This window comes from Macrosteles quadrilineatus, unplaced genomic scaffold (assembly GCF_028750875.1).
Source record: "Macrosteles quadrilineatus isolate MER2022 unplaced genomic scaffold, UCM_ALF_1.0 Scaffold_8__2_contigs__length_117827958, whole genome shotgun sequence".
Lineage (NCBI taxonomy): Eukaryota > Metazoa > Arthropoda > Insecta > Hemiptera > Cicadellidae > Macrosteles > Macrosteles quadrilineatus.
Window position 1 is genome coordinate 90,665,758 of NW_026542601.1, and position 20,954 is coordinate 90,686,711.

A 20,954-nucleotide genomic window follows, 5' to 3' on the forward strand; every position below is an offset into this window, starting at 1 on the left:
CTCCGATTAGATATCCAAAGATCTACAAAAGTGGTCAACTATTTTACTATGACTAATTGTTTTACATTACATATAATTTTTTTCCAAATTGTAATATTCAAAATGCTACATGAGAAATGAAGTGTGTGAACATCCAGGAATGAAGTTTTTAACAATGCCAGTTCACCGAAACAGGTAGCACTTTGTTACATGTTTGGTGTAACATGTAGCACTAGCACTACATATAGCACTCTGTACATCAGTTGTAGATGACAAGTAATGTAAAAACAATTAGACAATATTACAGTTCCGGCTAGATGTGTGGCTCTGGGGAGAGGGGATTCTTGGCAGGGATTTTCTCCCTAATCCTTGTATTACCTACCCATTTTTGGGGTAAGATGATCCAAACGTCGTACACCACCTATTTATGAGGATGGTGAATGTTCCACGGAACCTATTTCTCACCCAAAAATTAGGGGATACAGTTTGTCCCTCAGTTTCATTGCAACATACCAATTCCCTAGAGCCATTTACATGTACACTAACCCCCTTATAAGTCAAAAAGGGGTGATGTTAGGATGATGCCTATTGTTCCATTGAATTTCTTGCCCCAAAAATAGGGGGGACACATAACGTCAGTCCCCCAGCATCTTTGCAACATACTGACTCCCCAGAGCCATATAATTTCAGTCCCTTCTTTGCAACAGTTGCAAAGATGTTAGGGGACTGCAACATACTAGCTCCCCAAATCCTTTCTATATAGGCCTACATGTAAGAAAATGGGGGTTTCACCTCCTAACGGGAGAAGTTGGTAAGATAAATGGTACAAAAATGGTGTATTTGTATTGAAGAAAATATAATTAATCTATCAAAATGAAAAAATAATATTACAATGAATTCCTTTTGCCCCAAAAATAAGGGGTATATGGGGTCTGTCTTACCCTGAAAATAGGGGAACTACAAGCATTAGGGAGAAAATACCTGCCAAATATTCCCACTCCCAGATCCATATACAGCTACACAGTTCGGGTCGCCAGAATTTTATCCGCCTGGAATTTTACCTCTGGGCAAAGCTGACACTATGACGAAGTAACCTGACACTATGAGCGCTCTAAAGTTTGTTCGTGGGCAGAATTTCACCCCCACGGATTTGGAAGTCTAATGAAAATAGACAGACCGTGATAAATTAGATTAGCAATAAAAACCGAAATTTCACCCCCTGTCCATAACTAGCGTTAAGACACCTGTAGATATACGGCCCAGATTTTTACCCCTGGATTCCCCCCCCCTTCCGGAATTTTAACCATTGCATTTTTAACCCCCGGAATGTTACCCCGTGGCCAGATATAGAAATGATTGAGAATGATTAATTTTCTTCTTTCAGATTTAGTTTCAGTACACATTTTTTTAACATTTTATTATTAAGTTTAGTCTATCTTAATTTATTTGTAATCTCAACTAAGTAAACAGGTTTTGCAGTTTAATTTTGAAATTCGGGATTTGGGTTTGGGGCCAACTGTTGATTAATTAATATGTAATTATGTACAGTATAATAAACTGAGTAAGTTAGCCATTTATGGTTTGTACTGAAGAAGGTCATCGAAATACGTTTTGTAAAATGTAATTGTAGGCATCCGGTAAAAATATTCGACCAATTGTTGTGTTGACTACTGCAAGGAAACCCTAATGTTTGTACATACATTTTAGGTTGTACATACATTACACTAACCAACAGTTGGCCTAAAAATTGTGTCCAGAAACTCGAATATTAAAATTAAAATTCAAACCCTGTTTGATTAGTTAAGACTACAAATAAATTAAGATAAACTACTTAATAATAACATGTTTACTATTAAATTAAACTGAAAGAATAAAATTAATCATTCTCACTTATTTCTACATCTAGCCGGGGGGGTGTAACATTCCGGGGGTAAAAATCCGGGCCGTACATTTTGAGCTTTTTACCCCTGGACGTTTTACCCCCTTCATGAAATCCATGAAGGGGGTAAAAAGTCCAGGGGTAAAATTCCTGCCCGTACACTCTAGGTTTTTACAATTTGATGTGTTCTGGTTATAAACTCACAACCGTGAAAATCTATATATTAATTTGAAACTGTTTTTCTTTGTCACAGCTATTTTGAGAGAACGGCTGGGCGTAGAAACTCGGTAGAGGTGTCTAAATAAAGGTCTTGGTCTGTAGATGAGCCATCAAAAGAGAAACATGGTGAATTCCCTTGGGGCTCTGCCCCCATGGCCTTTAAATTCCCATCCCATGTTATTCTTATGGAGGAAAACGGGATTTTTGTCACAGCTAATTACAGAGAAAGGCTGGGCGTAGAAACTTGGTAGGGGTCCCTAAAGAGAGGTCTTAGTCTGCATATGAGCCATTAAAAGAGAAACAAGGTAAATTCCCTTGGGGCTCTGCCCCAGAGGCCTTTAAAGTTCCCTCTTCAGATGTGTTTACATTACGACCATATGCATACATTTACACTACTTTTGAATGAAACAGCTGTTAATATTTAAATTGTGATTTACTAAATTTGTCAAAATTAAGTATTTGCAATGGGTTTTTCCTGATTTTAAAATAAATTTTCTTCTGAATCGTGCCATGTTTTGCAATATAATGTTCTGTTACCAAGTCAGTGGAAAATCCTAATATCCCAGTAACTCTTAAAATTATTTCGTATGGAGTTAACTTATATCTATTGTATGGGTTGGTTTCTGCCTTTTTTTACCACTTCTTGGAGATAACACGTAGACGATATTCTTTGGCGTGTTGCATCTGTAGTAGACGATACTTGGTTGGTGTAATTTTTAAAATTACAATGGAAAAAAATTAGAAATACTGGACAGTTTGATATACTAAAAATAAAACTGAATTAACACTGTGCTACATTTCTTGAGCAATAATTGAAAGAGCGAAAGAGGCGATTTGCAAACAATGGAAACAGGAAAGTCATAGAACACAATCGAAGTACAGTAGAAGAAATAGAAATAATGTTTGTTTAAAACACTAAAAAACAAGGTCAGCTTTTGAAAAAAGATAAGATATTTACAAAAAATTTTGATTAGATCTAACTGCTGTGTACATCTTGAGTATTTCCATAATCTTTGAGTCGACTCTTATAAAGTCATCGGAAATTATGACTGTTATTCGTTTTTAACGCCTGTAATGCTTCGCAATTGCTCGAATTCGAGCAACAGGTACACTAGTATATGTTTAATTCCACCTTTAATCCATCAAACTGATGTTGTGCAGCTCAAAAGTTGGCAGCCGGAATTTTACCCCCTGGCTTGTGACATCAGTTTCGCCCAGGGGGATAAAAATCCGCTACCCCCCCCCCCCCACAGTTTCACTTCAGTTGTACCGGTACAATGAGTTTTTGGCTATGTTTTGTGAAAAGGCTAGATAGTCAAAAACTTCCAAGTGTTGAAAAACTTGATATGCTAGTTGCTGACCTACGACGGAAGGCTGTTGTGGGTCGGTGTACTACTTGATCAGGGGAAAGGTTTTGTGAGGGGTTGGAGATGCTAGAGTAGGAGTGAGTAGTGTTGACATGGCCCTGCCCTGATGAGAAAGCTGGAGCTTAAATTTTGGTGTTGTGTTAGAGAATGTGTTCAGGTAAGATTACTATCACTCCACTCCAGTTATCGAAACTGAAAACGAACTCACTCTAAAAACAAATTCTCTTCTGTGTTTCATGTGTTTACTATAACAGCTGTTAATACAAATTATTTGTCTGTTTATGTAAACAAAAACTTTTCCTCATAAGAAACACATTGGGATTTAGATAGCCTGTGGGGCAAAGCCCGAGGATTTTTATTACAGGAATTGGTGAAAGGGGGCGTCTAAACAAAAAATACTTAATTGTGACACATTGTTTGTAGAAATCCGTCAGTTATTAACGGAGGAGTAGTGTTTTGTAAAAATCGCCTTCATGTATTATATATAAGGATATCTTTGACAGCCATAACATTTTCTATTAACATTTTAAGAAACCACCTTAATAACAATAATCCACAATAATAAAACAACAATAAAATAACAATAATAAAATAAAGTATCACATTTATTTCATATACATCAACTTTACACTATACTCTAAATATAGAAACAGAACATTTTTACAGCCAACAGGTATATTGTAATTATGTCTTCAAATCATTATTCTAAAAATATGAGTGCAACAATAAGTGACATGCTTAATTTTACACTAATTTTATCAGGTTGTTGATTGTGGAAAATGTCCTGTAGAAATTTAGTGTTGAGACCACTTGATTGATTTTAGATCAATTCCCTCTTGTGCCATTTCCCATAGGGGGCTGAAATAGAATAGAATATTACAAAAATAAATTAAGTTGACATACGCTATAATACTTAGAATACAAACTTTACACTTATTATTTACACTTTCTATAAGTAGTGACTGTATTATTAATGGAGGAAAGAAAGACAAATATAAGAGGTACAACTCAACAACTTCCTATTATGTTGTCCTTAAAAAATATACAACATTGGATTGTTGTACACCATATAAAACTTATCTGTGATCAATTTTTTTTTTATTAGGGGAGTTTTAAAAAGGGTTATATTTCGAGCACAAAACATGGATGCTGAAGCAAAAAGCAAACCTTGGAGTTGGATTGGATATATAAAATGGTTAGATTTATTGATTTATAGGTGTATACACCTGGTGTACATTTAATATAGGCTGCCTCTTCACATATATTATTCTTTGCTACCCATATAAAACTACAAATTTATATTATGAATCCATGACACCACTTGTATGAAAGAATTATTTAGTTTCTCACCTCATTTCCCTCAGCCTCTTGACATGTTTAATTGTCCGTTCAGCTGTGTAGTCTACCTCTTCCATTGTTGTAAACCTTCCAAATCCAAACCTGAGAAAAAACAAAACTGTACACCAAAGAAATTATCTTTAAAGAACCCGAAAAAAAATCAAATAACATAATGAGTTCCATATACGCAACTATATAAATGTCCTACAAGTATCCTAGGATGTGAAAGTGAGACATATAACTGTGTCTATGTAAATAACATAACTAACATAAACTTGTATATTTCACTATTTGTGGTGGAAACATTCTGGTAGATACAATTTATCAGACTGTCGTCAGTAAAAATTTGATTTTACAACCCATCCTAAAAGAAATCAAAGTATTTTGATAAGTTACTATAAGTAAAACTAACAGTTTTAAGCAATGTTATGTTAGCCTACATACAGAACTGTACATACACATAAAAATAACATTTTTATGAATCATGTACATATAAAATAGTGCAAAATGGAACCGCATACAGCCAGGAATTTGAGTATAGGATGAGAGTAAAAAGGAGCTTGACTACCTAAACATACTAATGTATAAGGTATGCATACAGTCATATCTTGTCATAAAGGTGTCCTAAATAGCTTAAGGTGTTCCAAGCGAGTTTTGACCTAGAGACATCAACTGACCTGATGGAGGAATGGGCCAGGTCTTCATCAGTTCCGATGGCTCGTAGAACATACGAAGGCTCCAGGGAGGCTGATGTACACGCGCTGCCGCTAGACAGCGCCACATCCTTCAGTGCCATCAGTAGTGATTCACCTGTAATACATATCTCGTAATTAACAAAATCCATACTCCTTCAATACTATGTATTTGTGTTTTAACTATCAAATACAGATGTAACCCCTCATTTATTAATAGGCCTACTGTAAGTTGACGAACAAATAATCATATAAATATGACCTGGATATAAACAGTTGAATTGAACTTTTGTCGGTATGATACAACTGCTATTCTTCAAAACTTTTCTCGGTTATTTCTAAACAAGCTATTTTTCTAGAGAAAGCTTGCTGGACAAGAGCACTTTCTAAAAAAAAAGTCCTTAATCAGCCCCTAGGCTATCCTTTAAAATGTAACCAAGTTAAGGAGTATTAATTTAAGAGTGTCAAAGTACAGTATACTCTTTCTAATTCGGCACCTTGAAGACTTAGCCAATGGCAAAAATTACCAAAAAGCCAGCTTAGTAGATTACCAGAAATTCCAGATTAATAAGCAATGATAAAAAGTAGATGTTATTCATTTAAAATAGCTGAAAAAACACTTTAATAGAGCATCAGGCCTTTTTGTTTACCAAGTATGATCTCATCTGATCATGCCTAGAAGGCTTAGGGTGCGTTCACAAAGAAAGCTGGTTACAAGTAATATATTTTTAGCGCTTTCTCCAAGCGCTTGAGAATTTTGTTGTGTGTACACAACAAAAGCTAGTTTTTTTGTCAAGACAATGTCTTCATCAAGTGATAAAGAGTTTTTGCTTGAAAATGTTGAATAAAAAATTCGTGGAAGGGAAGACTGTTTTTATGCAATTAACCGTGGAAGAGTTAGGTTTGTGGAATACCACCTTCAATTTCCTCTATTGACATTGGACAAAGGGAGGTTTTTTTATTATATGAGAATGGAGTTATCCACGTTTAGTTACACCCTGAAGAAACTCTATTAGCAAGTTTGAGGCGTTTGTCCCAAATAGCCCCTCTTCTAAAGCCTTGAGATATCAGTTCATCGACACCCATATGGCACAGTTGTTTGTCACTGACTGGTTCGGTCAACAAAAACCGGAAAACAAGTACAAAACGGTCTTGCATGCTTGTCAGCACTTGTAGCAAGCGCTTGCAAGCCAGGGCAAGCTTTGTCTGTGAACGCACACGCTTGGTACAATGTAGACTTTTCTCACACCGGTTGGTACTTGCAAGCGCTTGTAACCAGCTTTCTTTGTGAACGCAACATGATTCAGTAAAACTTGTTCAAGCTCCTTGTACTGATCCCAGATTGTTGAGGCCTATCAAATGCTGTCTTTCTAGGCTTTTGCTATATAATAAGTTTGTGTAGCCTTCTTACCCTCAACGTAGGCAAAGGAGAGATTTACACAGCCAGGATATACATGGTCAGGATCACCGTTCCTGATAACATCTGGCAGCTCTGACATGATGGTGTCTATCAGACGAGTTGACAGCTTCTCCATCCAAGCATGGTCGTACTGAACATAACCAAATTCATTTGCTTAGAGGTTAGAGAATGAGTACACAAATTATTTGCTGCGTTATAATAAATAGCTTAGCTGGTTTGACTCAAAGTGATATTGTTACTGGATAGGGGTGTGCGATGCAGTTTTTCGATTCGATGCATCAATGTGATTCAAAGAACTTCAATTCAAATCGATGCGATTCTATTCGATGCAGCACAGCATGGTTTTCTTTCAAAATTATTTCAAACTTGCAATTCTGTAATGGATCATTTACCTATAATAAAAAAGGTTCAAGTAAGCAAAATGTAGGAAAATGTTTTGTGAACAAGAGGATAGTTGCTGACCTAACCTTCTGCTGATGGACACTTCTGATTTTATGGTTGGCCTTAAAAGCCTTCTTTCTTCTCCCTTCTGATGAAATCCCTAGACGAAATATTCATTTTTCTGTGTTGTGTTATGCGTTTTATGTATGTTACCAAGGCTAATGTGGACTCTTGTCTACCAGGTAAGCTAGCTGATCCCTATCCTTGTACATAATAATCCTAATTTTATAAAAAGTCACTTGCAGGGTAAAATACTTGGTTTAAAAGATGCATTTTTTTAGAGTATTCTTAAAACTCTTTAAACAGATTTTGCTTTTAATGTTTGCAGGTAGATTATTAAAAGCTTCATACCCATGTAACTGTGACCTTTTTCATAGATTGTTAAGTTATGTAATCGGTATTTAAAACTGTCTTTGCTCCTTGTGTTGTATGCATGTAGTTGCTGTTCACAAAGAAGATAAAAATTCTTCTGAATGAACAGTCATGAATATATATAGAGAGAGGGAAGGTTCAATAATCCTAACTGTTTGTATTCTAATCAAGTAACGAAAAAGCAACAAAAACATTTATTGGTTCTCTTTTTTTAGTAGCATAAATTAACATAGTGAAATTAACTTATATTAAATGATGAAATTAATTTTACGTTTAATTGTGTTGGTATATACATCCAAGTGATAAAAATTTGAGTAACAAATCACGACAAGTCGAATACTCACCCCCATTTCTTCCTGTGCAATCTGACAAGCAGTTCCTAGACCTACAGCCAGTGGGGTCGGCACAGTGCCACTCCTCAGGCCACGCTCCTGTCCTCCTCCGTTCTGTAGAGGCTCTACTCTCACTCGAGGTCTACGTCTGACATACAGAGCTCCCACGCCTATACGTCATATTAAAATTACATTTACGATTTACAACATCACATTACTACCCAAATATAATATTCTGCTGGAACTATCTGTGTTAAACCTGATGTATTATTTGTGTCAATTTGTTTGAAGATGTATTTTGTGAAACTATTATTTACAAATGAAGGTCTTCAAAACATTTCAATCTGTGCTTGTTTAGTAATTACTTTTTCATATTCTGTGTACTATCAGAATACAGGTTTTTTTTCTAGGACGATAGGAACGAGCCTGGGATTGTTCTTCACATTACTTCAGGCTAGACCTAGGGGTTGCGGCATTATCACTTAGATCAAATCCATTTGGTGACTTGCCGGGGATCGTACCCGGGACCTCAAGGACTGAAATCCCGCGCTCTAACCACTACACCAGCTCGCTCCCCACCAGTTCGCACCCTAATATCAGAATACAGGTTGGTTGGATTGAAGTTTTAATTTTGAAACAAAATTGAGTTTAAAATAGTTAAATTGAGTTAAATATATGTTTAATTGTTTTATTTGAGACGACCCTTTAGACTGAAGGTTCAATCCTTATCTTGGTCAGATTTGGTGTACATTACGACACATGAAGAGTCCATCAGTGGTAGAGCTTAGGAGGAGCGACCGTCTACAATAAACAGTGGGCAATTTTAGAGTTGGTGGATTCTTTGAGAATACATCAAATAAAATTAAAATTATACATAATTAAATCACTGAATAATATATTGAATTCGTAGGGTTCACGAAGAGATTACAATCAGTGAAGGTATTTTTACCTTTTGGACCATAAATTTTATGACCACTGATGGACATCAAGTCGATGTTCTGCTTGTTGACATCTAAAGGTATTTTGCCAACAGCTTGTGCTGCGTCTGTGTGAAAGAAGACCTTCTTTGCCTTACACAGCCTTCCTAGAACATTAACACAATTATTAACTCAATCTGATACAAATTAGAAAAATCCTACATATAAAATACCCCCGCTGCAGCAAAACTGCAGACTAAGCAAATTTCCATTTGTCTGAATTAATTTTCAATTAAATCTATTTTAATTAACATTAGGCTTAACGAGTACCTAGGTTTGCTGCTACAAGGAAGCTAATCAAGTGTGTTTTTTTAGTAAAATATCAATAGCTTAAAAGTATAAAATAAATAAATTTGCCAATTTTGATCAAAATATATCCATAAACAAGCAAACTACAACATTTTACAATATTCTCCATAAGAATAACATGGGAATTTTAAATTTACAATCTTTAGAATTTTCTCTGTTACCAATAACCGTAAAAAAAAACACTTGGATATACTAAGTTATTTGTTTTTTAAGCTCTTTAAAAATGTCTAGAGAGAAATTTTGTGTTTTGAGGGTCAAAAATGAGAAAACCCATTTTTTACCCCATAAAACCCCCTGTAAAACCCTGTTACCATGGTCCGATCATGCTGGTTCGCGAACTCATTCAAGTTTATCCCACCTTACACCTTTATACAAAATTGGACAAGTTATTGCGTTTACGGACACACACAAACACATATAAAAAATTTTGAACGAATCATATTTTTGGCCTCTGCGAACATCAAAATGAAAAAGTATGAGACCTAAGGTAATGGCTACTTCTCTATAGGGAAATTCGCTAAGATACCTTCGAGAAAAGAGTTCAAATCCTGTTGAGATACCATTTTTACTTTTTCCCCCCAGACATATTATATGTTTGTATATGTGTTAGTATATTTGTACATTGTTTTTGATACCCCCCGACTTGATCCTCAATAGTTACAAAGCCTGATAAAAAATCCTTCTAGCTCAATTTTATAACTTTTTTACCTATTTCTTCGATTGGCTGTATGACGCCGATCTCGTTGTTGACAGTCATGATGGACACCAGAGACGTCTGCTCTGTGATAGCTTTGTCCAGCTGTTCCAGACTTATCAGACCTCCGTCGTCCACAGGCAAATACGTCACCTGGAACCCTTCCCCTTCCAGCTGACGACACGAATCCAACACACATTTGTGTTCCTGCGAGAATCACACTTTTATGTTGAAAATGACAAATTGAGCTGAAATGAGATGGATTGGTCAAAATATTTTACTACGGTACTTTGATATTTTCAAGTCCCTGCATGATTTAGATTTTAGTGATAAGAACAAGACCATCAAAAATGTTCAGAGACTCTTTTTACCAACCAGAGAATTAAATTTCTCTACAATTTTGTACTGAACATTTGGCTTACTGAACATGAACCATTGCTAAGCTAAATTACAAGGTCGTCAAACAAAGTATATGTTCGATAAATAATGTTATTAATTATGTAATTTCTGTGTTCCGTTATTGTTAAATGTAATGCTGTAGTACTTTTTAAACGTAACTGATCAATTTTGTAACTTCTGATTGTTTACCAAGATTTTTTACACCAAAAAGGTAAAAAGGTAAGGTAGCCTGGCTCCATGTCTGTACAAAAGGGGTCTACAACAATTTGCATGATTTACAAAGTTACAAGAATTCAGCAAGCTTTAGAAAAGAGAGGATGGATTACCGTTTGTGTGGTGATGACGTGTTTCTTCTTGCTAGCGTAGAACCTAGCCACACCCTTGACTGCAAGGTTATTCGACTCTGTTGCTCCTGATGTGAAAATAATTTCTCTGGGGTCTGCTCCGATCAGTTCAGCTATTTGCTGTTAAAAACATACAAATTGAAATAAAATAAGCCATTTAAAATTTCTACTTTCCAATATTTATTTTTTGTATTTTTAATTAAATCATGTGAGGGTAATGGGAAGGTCAATTCCTGGCCTGATTATCAATTATCAATCATTAAGATGGGGACGCCACTTAGGTGCGTATTTTAACCCAAATATGAGTGAAGGATGAGTGTAGAATGGTGTGAGATGATCTGTGTAGCTTTGATACTGACTAAGATCAGCTGTTTCATTAGCCAGGATCATTTATTTAAAGCCCAATGATCAGGAACAGCTGGGTCCAGTTTCGAACCATCAAAAATGATAGAACCTAAAAGATTAAATACAGGCATTTTTGCCCATTTCTGGTATCTTAAACCTTAGCTTCTACTGAAGAGTAGGTTTTGTGCCTTTCCGATACTATATCTGTTTTCTATTAAATAATGACACCAATAAGATAATTCTTCCTACCTTATAGAAGAAATCTGAAGGACTTTTGAAAACTTATACAAAACACTGTTATTCTTGACCTATTGGGGTTTTACCTTTTTGGTTCAATAGGACTGTGGCAATGGTAATTGGTTATTAATATTAAGTAGCCTATGTAGGCACAAGATTCTTACTAGCGTCTCATTTTCCTTGTCCGGAACTGATGAGAACCTTTTCTGCGAAGGACTGGGGGATTGTGGGAGAGCCACTCTCGCCAATTTAAGAAATGGGCTACTTAAAATTTATTTTATAATTTTTTAGTTAGGGCATATAAAATTAACTTTTAAATTATAAAATTAATTTTAAAATCTTTAATTATACCGTAAAACTAAACTGTCATAACCTACTACCATAGACTATTGGATACAGAAGTTTATATTAATACAGTTGTTGTATTAATAGTCAAAGCTACTACTCTATAGGGACATTCGCTAATACTACCCTATAGGGAAATTTGCTAACACTACCCTATAGGGAAATTTGCTAAAAGTGTTAAGATTTCTCAATACCACCAGTAAGTTTTGGTAAAAAAGAATAGCCTACAAAATTACCCTCTACTTAGATTGATACTGGTAACAAATATTAAATTAGCATTATTATCTATACCTTTCTAGCATGTTCCATTGCCCTTTCACTGTCCCATCCATAAGCGTGAGTTCGTGAATGTGGATTTCCCCAATGCTGGCATAAATACGGAAGCATTTCATCTAACACTCGAGGGTCCTGAAATAAATTCAACCGATCAGAAGATAATAACGATAAGAAGTTGTCGTTCGAGATTGTGAGGTTCAATTGGACTGTGGCAATGGCAATCGATATTTAGTAGCCTATGTAGGCACTGATTCTTGGCCTAAGATGTTATGCACATAAGACAAGAATCAAAACTCATAAGAGCGGTTATTTTGTGCAAAGAACAGTAGATTACTACAATAGGTTTTTAATTTGTCTGTAAAGCCTAAGAGAAATAATAGGCCTATATTCTAGACTTTAGTTCTGGAACTAAATTATGACTTACCATTGGTGTTGTTGCTTGAAAATCCAAATATAAAGGTCGAGCATCTATTTGGCCTTTTAAATCAACGGCAACATCAACTGAAATAAAAACAAAGATTAGGCCTATCTATCTATAAATACTTAATTCAATATGGGTTTCCTCTGTTTCATCCATTTTCTAGTCGTTTAACTTAGGCTATCCTATTTATGCAATTGAAGTGTCATTTTAAAGCTTCCTACATTTAGCGCACCTGCGAATCCCGATTAAGTTACACATCGGGCTGTATAGTTAATTAGATACATATCAAGTTTGGTTAGTTAGTTTAACCTAACCTAACTAACCGAATGAAATAATCGATATACCGAATAATCTATATGTCAACATTTTTCATTCGAATGAATGAAGGACAGATACTTAAGTGCAGCCATGGTTGTCACTAAGTAACTTTTAAAACCAAACACATTTCCTACTCCCTAGGCCTAGGACTAACATATTGCAAACTATTGACCAACCAAAAATAAGTTAACTAAACCTAACTTATAGCCTACAGGTTAGTCGATAAGTGATAGGCTATGGTAATTGCAACGCACGATCATGTAAGTGCAGTTACGTGGTGCAAAAAATATTTAAACGTAAAATTAATGGCTGTACTTTACTTAAGGTCCTACACTCATCAGAATGAAAATATCGATTAGCCTATTTGATTACCTATTTATTTCGATATATTGTTTCGTTAGTTAGGTTAGGTTAACCTTACTATAACTTTACTTAAGGTCCTACATTCATTCAAATGGAAAAATATCGATCGATATATCGATTGTTTCATTCGACATAACTTATCGTTTGGTTAGTTAGCCTATGGAGGTAAGGTTAACCTAACCTAACAAACCAACCGATATATCGAATGAAACAATCAAATAGGCTAATCGATATTTTCATCCGAATGAGTGTAGGACCTTAAGTTAAGTGCAGCCAAATTAATTAATATGGTTTGACTAACCTCCACCAGCAGCTGCCTTTGAAATTCCTCGCTGAAACCTAGAACCAAAGACTTTGCAAGTCTGAGTTAGAAAGCCACCTTTTAGACAATGCATTTTAGTTATAAATACCAATAAGATAAATTAAATTCAGGTTATTATACAATTTTTGTACTTGATTACATAAATTCGAAACCAATCCGGTCCTTCAAATAAATTATTTAACTTTACACACTAGGCCTACTGTCGTAAGTAAGCTTCTCTTGCTTTGCTTGCTTATGCAAGCAGACAACAAAAACAAACAAAAACAGCACCGCGCTAATCAGCTGTACTTTACAGGCTTACAAAAGAAATGTGCGCAGAGATAAATTAAGATAGTTATAGATATTGGGTGGTAATATAATAAAACGACACTATTGATTGCACTATAGCATGTTGTAGGATGAGGGACTTTGTATATATTTTATGTTTTACTGTGATTGACATACTTATGACTTACTTATGATTATAGAACACACTACAATTTACACCCCCACCACAGCAAACCTGCACACTAAGCGAAATTCCATTTTTATGATTGGATTTTCTTTACTAAATATATCCTTAAAATGTTATATTTATTCTACAAATTGTCGAATTTTTCTGATCAGAACGTTCTTATGACCCTCTATTAAGGGGTAACTTTGCCTCATTTAGTATATAGGCAGTGCCGGCATGGGGATGTGAGAATAGAAGGACCAGATTTCTATTTCTACTTCAAAAGAGAGCAATTCGAACCATCTTTAAAATCAACTCACGAACCTCATGCAAAGATTTTTTTCAGTCTTCAAATATTTTAACTTTTCCATGCGTATACACCCTACATGAAACACTCTCTTTTCTGAAAAAGAACATTTCCATCTTTTCAAATTCCAGATCATGTCCATAGTCTTTGCGAAACAGTCTTAATCTTCAGATACCAAAACATTCAACCACCAAGCAAACTACAGCAGTTTACTTTTTTTGCAGTTTACTTATTCTCCATTTTGTGAAAATTTTAAATTTATTGTTTTTTATAAATTTTCTCTTTTAACCACTAAGCTCATGACAACGCGTTAATATACTGAATTATTTAATTATTTGTTTTAAAGCTCTACACATTGAAAATGTGTGCATTGAAATGTGTGAATGTGTGTGTGTGTTTCACCATTTACATCAATGACATCAGTACAGTACTACACCACGCAAAGTTTCATTTGTACGCTGACGACTTGCAAATCTATTCTCATTTGAAAGTGAGCGATGCAAATGAAACTATAAACATGATGAATCACGACATCAACAGAATTGTTCAATGGGCAGAAAAGAACGGACTTAGACTCAATCCTGACAAAACAAAGCCAATCATCATAGGTCACTCACGGTTACTCAACAAAGTGGTAGTGGACTTAGACATTTTACCAAAAATCACTGTAAACGGAACCACTTTACAATACCGACAAAGTTAAAAGTCTTGGTTTGACTCTAAACCGCACATTGGACTGGACTGACGCGGTGGTAAGCACTTGTAAAACAGTGTTTGCCGCTGTTCACACACTGAAGAAGATGCAACGACTTCTACCTTTTCACATTAAACTCTTACTTGTCAAATCACTCGTGTTTCCACACTTCAACTACTGCAACACCGTGGTTAATGATATGACTCTGGCTTTGGCAACAAAATTGCAATGTGTACAAAATTATTGTGTTCGATTCTTGTTCAATCTTAGGCGTGATGACCATGTCACACCCTATTACATTAATGAATCAATTTTGAAATTAGAGGACGTCAGAAAAATACGAATACTTTCCATTACTCATTCAGTCATCAATCTTGGAATCCCAAATTATCATGCAAAGAATTTTAAATTTTTGAATGGAAGAGGCGCAAGGGATACCCGCTCTGGCTCGTCCACGCTTCGAATTCCTCATCATAGAACAACTGTTTATAATAAATCATTTTTAGTAACAGCCTGCCGCCTATGGAACTCCATACCTCTGCCCATCAAATCTATAGAAAACCGATCCCGACTGATGGTGGCGCTGAAAGAATATTGACCTTGACCGGATGGCCGTGGCTTGGCGGGATGGCGTGCGTTAGGCCTAGATGCAGCAGAGGGTGTATGTGTGTGTGACTGTATGTTAGGGAAGATGAATAGATTTATGCTATTTTATTACTAGCTATGTTACAAACTTTATTGTATTTTTTGTTATTATTTTGTTGTTATTATTAGTTTTTTAGAGGTTAACTGTAAGAAAGGACCATGTGGTCCTAAGTTCGCCTCAATAAAGAAGCATTTTCATTTCATTTCACATTGGTTTAAGAATAAATAACATAATTTAATACTTTTAGAGTCAATAAAGGAACACCCCAACTTTTACCCCATAAAACCCCCCATAAAGGGATTTAAACTGATGGTGTTTTGGCCTGGGGACATCAACACGAAAAAGTAAATCGGTCCCGGTTCCAGGTCTTACCATGATACCCACGGTCGTAATAGCTTATTCGCTATATGGGAAATTTTCTAAAACCAACATTTAAAATTGACTCAATAAGTTGTAGTTTAACATTATTAATATTAATGTAATTTTGTTATCATCTTTGGCTTAAAACCAATGCGTGTATTCGATTGTGGGGGAGAGTGAGGTAGTCTAACAGTAGAGCCACGGCCGCCTTTAACTCCGGAGTTAATGGTAGCCGTGGTAGGGCATGGTACTTCGGTTTCCATGGTCCCGCAGGTTCAATTCAAACCCTGTCAATGGATTTTATCTAACCAAGCGATAATGCCGACCAAACTCTACTAGGCGATAGGTAGGCTTAAACCTGAAGCAGTCTACTCGTTTAGTTCTATGACTGAAGTAGAGTTTATCACAGGAGGCTGGACACTAAGTAAGAAGTAGGATGTGATAATGCGATAAAAAAAGGATTGTACACAGAAACAAAGGAATGTAGAAAAGGTTTCAAAATTCGTATTTAAAATTTTCAGTTTTGCTCTTCTGAACTAATCAGATTTAAAACAGAATAAGAATACTGCTCGTAGTATCAATACTCAATCCTAAACGGAAGCAACCGCAAATCACCAAACTGTGAAGTTGCATGGTTTCTAAACATCCTAACCTGTCTTTGGCAAACTATCGTCTGCACTGCCGTCACTGATCACTCACTCGTCTCGCGTCTCGTCACGTCACTGTCTCGTCGTCTCGTCTCCTCCCTCCCTCGGTCTCCTCAACTCTCAAGGACACGAATACGAAACGAACACAAACAATTAAACAAACATCAAATAGGCTATGGTCAAACAGTAGTTCAGAGGTTAAAGCACTTTTAGAAAATTCGACCATTTATACTTGATAGTACTTTTATTTAATCTTTTTGTTGTATTCATATTTTGATCTCGAAGAATAATGATATGGAAGTAGACAATGTATTGGCGTTGTACGATTTTTTGAATAATACACTGAATCAAGACAGAAATTTATTCGTTATCAAGTCAAACTTAATGTAAGTACATTTAACAAAATAAGGGTTTTGTTAAAGATTTTTACTTGTTTTATTAGGTTATGGTTGTTAATACCCATTGTTATGACATACTAGCTGTAGCGGGCTTTGCCCCGTTTAACTTCTTAATTTTCAAGATGATCTCGTTCGCATGGCTCAATCACGTCCTGGTTGAAGTTCGTTCGCTACGCTTACTCACCTTTAGGTTGGAGCTCGTTCGCTACGCTCACTCACCTTTAGGTTGGAGCTCGTTCGCTGCGCTCACTTGCCTTCGGGTTAGCTCGTTCGCTACGCTAACTCGCCTCCAGGTTGAAGTTCGTTTGCTACGCTCACTCACCTTTTGGTTGCAAATTAGTTGTTGTCATAAATTAAAAAAATAATAGTGCTGCACCCTGTTGGTAATCCTTGTAACTTTAATGCTATTGAACATCATAGAACAGAACCAACTTGTTTAATTGAAACAGCTGTTAAGATTCATTAATTCCATTTCTCATAAGGTTAACATGGGAAACTCCAGAGCCCAGAGGTCGGAGGGTAACACTGTCCCTCTCCCATTCTCTTAGCTGATGACGGAAAGCCATCTTGTGTATGGGGACATGTGGAAACGTCAATTCTAACCACATTACAGTGGATTAGGCTTGGTACAAACACTCACACTCATCATTCCTGAAATATGTAGCCTACAAGTATTTCCAGCCTCCAGGCTTAACTGCTTTAGGCCTACTTTGTGAGAGTAGTTTTTCAGAAGCAAGAATGTAGCGTACCAGTACCTATTCCACAGCCTCTGAGCCCATTTCATAGCCATTATGAGTTAAAACTCTATAAGGTGTTATTAGTCTTCATTTAGCAGTGTTCTATTTAAACTGTCTGTTCTTTTCAGGCACAAATGTTTGTTAAAGGCAGAAGAAGAAAACTCCACTCTCGATATCAGGTCCATTTGTTGCCGATGGTGCTTAAATCCACTTTCTACGCAGACATGTAATGTGGCGCTTCAACCTCAGAAACAACCAAAAAAGCGGCTTCGTTCATTGATGAAGAAAGATGCTCATTCACTTAATAATTTTCAAGCGAAGTTGATTGAAAAAATTAAGAGTAGACCAGCAACCAATACTATGGTAATTTATGTGTTCCCAATTTTTTTAATTATTACTAGACATTCTAATCAAAATTAGCCATATTTTAGGGTGGAAAAGCGAAATCAGGGAACAATATTCTATGTTATGCATATTTCTCTCTCTTAATACAGTAGGTAGTTTTCAACCAAATCTGTCATTATACCTACTCTCTTTTATTGAACTTATGTTGACCTCAAAAATGATAGGTACCGTAACTCTACAGGGTAGAACTGTTGGATTTCAATACTTCCTTAAACTATAGAATATTGTTTATTCTACTAACCATTAGTTGTTATCACCTTGATATTCAGGTTACTTTGATTTAAATTGTACTAGAGGGCCCATGCTGCTCAGCAGCGTTGAAACAAATATCATATCCAAGAAAAAATTAAATTTATAATTTTTGACGGAGTAATACAGTACCTTGGGATCTTGATTTTTGAACTTTTAAGTGATTCAAACGACCAATAGCTCAAATTAAAGCCTATAACTTACTGATCATTTTCAGTCTAAAACATATAAAAAAACAAACAATACACGAGGTATTGATTTTTAATCATAGAAAACCATATAAAAAATAATTTTTATGTTGGTTATTCACCTTGCGTTTGCTGGAAACTTGTCTGATTTGAATAACTAATAACTTAGGATAAATGAAAGCCGGTATTTCACTGAAGGTTCTTAGGCCAAAATATATAGGATTAGGGCCTTTACAGTGTGATTGAAAAGTCCCGGAACGGTGTAATATATCTTTTATATGTCATATATACTATTATAGATAAAGGAATGAAACTTGGTAAATCAATTAGGTAAATCAATTATAGCGATAAATGTCTTCTCTTTTAAGCTGTTATTACTTTTTTATCCCTTAAGGCCACGAGGCGTCAGACAAAATTCTTCAATAGCAGCAAAGGTCAAGTTTGGTATCAAGGTAAAGGTATCTGTTAATAAAACACAATGCCACAAACCCGAACTGAAACGGACAATGGAGTAAAAAAGACAGCTGTTCAAAGATTCATTGAATTTGCAAAGCTTATTATATAACTGTGGGGCGCCCGCTAGAAGTCGGAAGAAAATCATAAACGTAAGCATAGGTCGATATGCAGATCACATTAAAGGTATTTATAAGTAGAATACAATGCCGCAAATTTGAGCTCAAAATAACAATTGGGTAAAAAATGGCCTTCGTTTAAAGATTCAAAATGGCAGATTCAAGAAATGTTTGAATGGCTGCCACTTTTGACTGAGTTGTCCGTTTGAGTTAGGGTTTGCGGCAATGCGTTTTACTAAGTTAAATAAGACCTTTAATTTGATACCAAACTTGACCTATGCTGCAATTTGAGAATTTTGTCTTAGTCCTCACGGGCCCCTTAAGAGGTAAAAAAGTAATAATAGCTTGAAAGAGTAGACATGGTTATTATTGATGTGCCAAATTTTATTACTTTATCTATAATGTTAAAAAACATATTACACCATTCCGGGACTTTTCAATCACACTGTATAATTATAACTGGTGAAATAAATCTTAAATTGAAGCAAGCATTTGAAAATAAATCAAATTTTTTTTTGGTCGAGTAATACAGTAGATGATGCTTGATGTGAAATCTGTGCGTGCATACCTTCAATTTGAGACCTCAATCTTAAAAAAACCGGTCCGGTAGATGAACCTAACAAACTCGGAAAAGAAAAACCAAATTTTACTGCCATAAGAAATACATGGGGGAGCAAATTTTGTTTATGTAACCCGAGTGGGACTGAAGATAAATATATGCCGATGCTTGATGTGAAATCTCTGTGTGCAAACCTTCAATTCGAGACATCAATCATGAACCTCGACATGGAAAGCCGTCACACATCGACCAAACCGACCGTCGACATAATACCGAACTGTCTTGGCGATTGCAGCAAATGCTTACATATTTTGGCGTGATGCAAGTAACGAAACTAGTGGGCAACACTTGGTTGATGAGAATTCGAACTACAGACAGAAGTAAAAAAACCTTTACTGTCATAAAAAGAGTCCAAATGCTATAAAATTTATTTAACAACTTTCATACCAATACATTTTTTTTTTAATAACCTGAGTAGTTATGGTAGGAGATGATTTTATGGAGAATTGAAATGAAATTGAAAATTTTCATATATGTGTATTTGTGATTGAAAGTTGAGGGTTGGTGTTTGTTATTGAAAGTGAAAGAGAGAATGAAAGAGAGAGAGAGAATGAAAGAGAAATGTAGGAGGAATATGGTAATGAAAGAGAGAGGGATAGAGAATGTTTGGGGGTGGGAGTGATAGAGAGAGAGAGAGTGAAAGAAAAAATGGGGGAGGTAGAGGGGTATTGAAAAGAGAGAAAGAGAATGTGAGTTGGGAGTGAGAGTGAGAGAGAGAGAGTGAAAGAGAAAATGGGGGAGGAAGAGGGGTATTGAAAGAGAAAGATAGAGAGAGAGAGGGGAGATAGAGGAGTGATAGTGAGTGAGAGAGAGAGAATGAGAGTGAAATGGTGATTGTTCATGATGATGTCATTGTGTTATGTGTGTGTGTGTTTTTATTTTTATTACTGCTTTATTCTATATTACTTGGTATAGTTTATTATCAATTACTCTGTTATAGGTGTTGTACATTTTAATGGATAGTAGTATGTTTTTATAGTTTGTAAAATTAAAAGATTTGGGTAAATTCTTTAGTCGTGGTATGGTATCTTTCAATGTCCTGTACCCGTATGTTTTACTTCTTACTGTAACGAATTCTAGAATGGGATTATTAGGAGATGTATCTTTGAATTTACCTAAGAGAGTATTAGAAATGAAATGTTGATCTTTTGTAAATGAAGTAGTATCAGTGAATACTTGTATTGCAAATGAATCGTTGTCTGTGTATATTAAATTGAACGGTGGGAAGTACTTTTTCAAGTTATTGTAATACATGTGGTACATGTATCTCTTACTTAGATCTAGTATTGAAAATCCTACAGCTATGGGTT

General features: G+C 35.6%; 2 protein-coding genes across 2 annotated transcripts in view; one reads left to right on the forward strand and one right to left on the reverse strand.

Annotated features, from left to right (window-relative positions):
• Positions 1 to 4,031: 4,031 nt before the first annotated feature.
• On the reverse strand, positions 4,032 to 13,598 carry LOC129000049 (cysteine desulfurase-like). The gene is made up of 11 exons (XM_054426903.1): positions 13,369 to 13,598; positions 12,390 to 12,466; positions 11,981 to 12,097; positions 10,745 to 10,882; positions 10,034 to 10,226; positions 8,989 to 9,123; positions 8,052 to 8,209; positions 6,886 to 7,024; positions 5,460 to 5,592; positions 4,795 to 4,884; positions 4,032 to 4,302 (listed from the first exon to the last, which is right to left on the reverse strand). Exons 1-11 carry the CDS (start codon positions 13,460 to 13,462, stop codon positions 4,239 to 4,241), a joined length of 1,338 nt encoding a protein of 445 aa, XP_054282878.1. The 5' UTR covers positions 13,463 to 13,598; the 3' UTR covers positions 4,032 to 4,238.
• Positions 13,599 to 16,656: 3,058 nt separating this feature from the next.
• LOC129000880 (uncharacterized) overlaps positions 16,657 to 20,954 on the forward strand; it is a 29,917-nt gene continuing 25,619 nt past the window's right edge. Inside the window, exons 1-2 of the mRNA XM_054427946.1 lie at positions 16,657 to 16,862; positions 17,740 to 17,974. Coding sequence (XP_054283921.1) covers positions 16,771 to 16,862; positions 17,740 to 17,974 — 327 coding nt within the window. The 5' untranslated portion in view covers positions 16,657 to 16,770. The remainder of the gene's footprint in view (positions 16,863 to 17,739; positions 17,975 to 20,954) is intronic.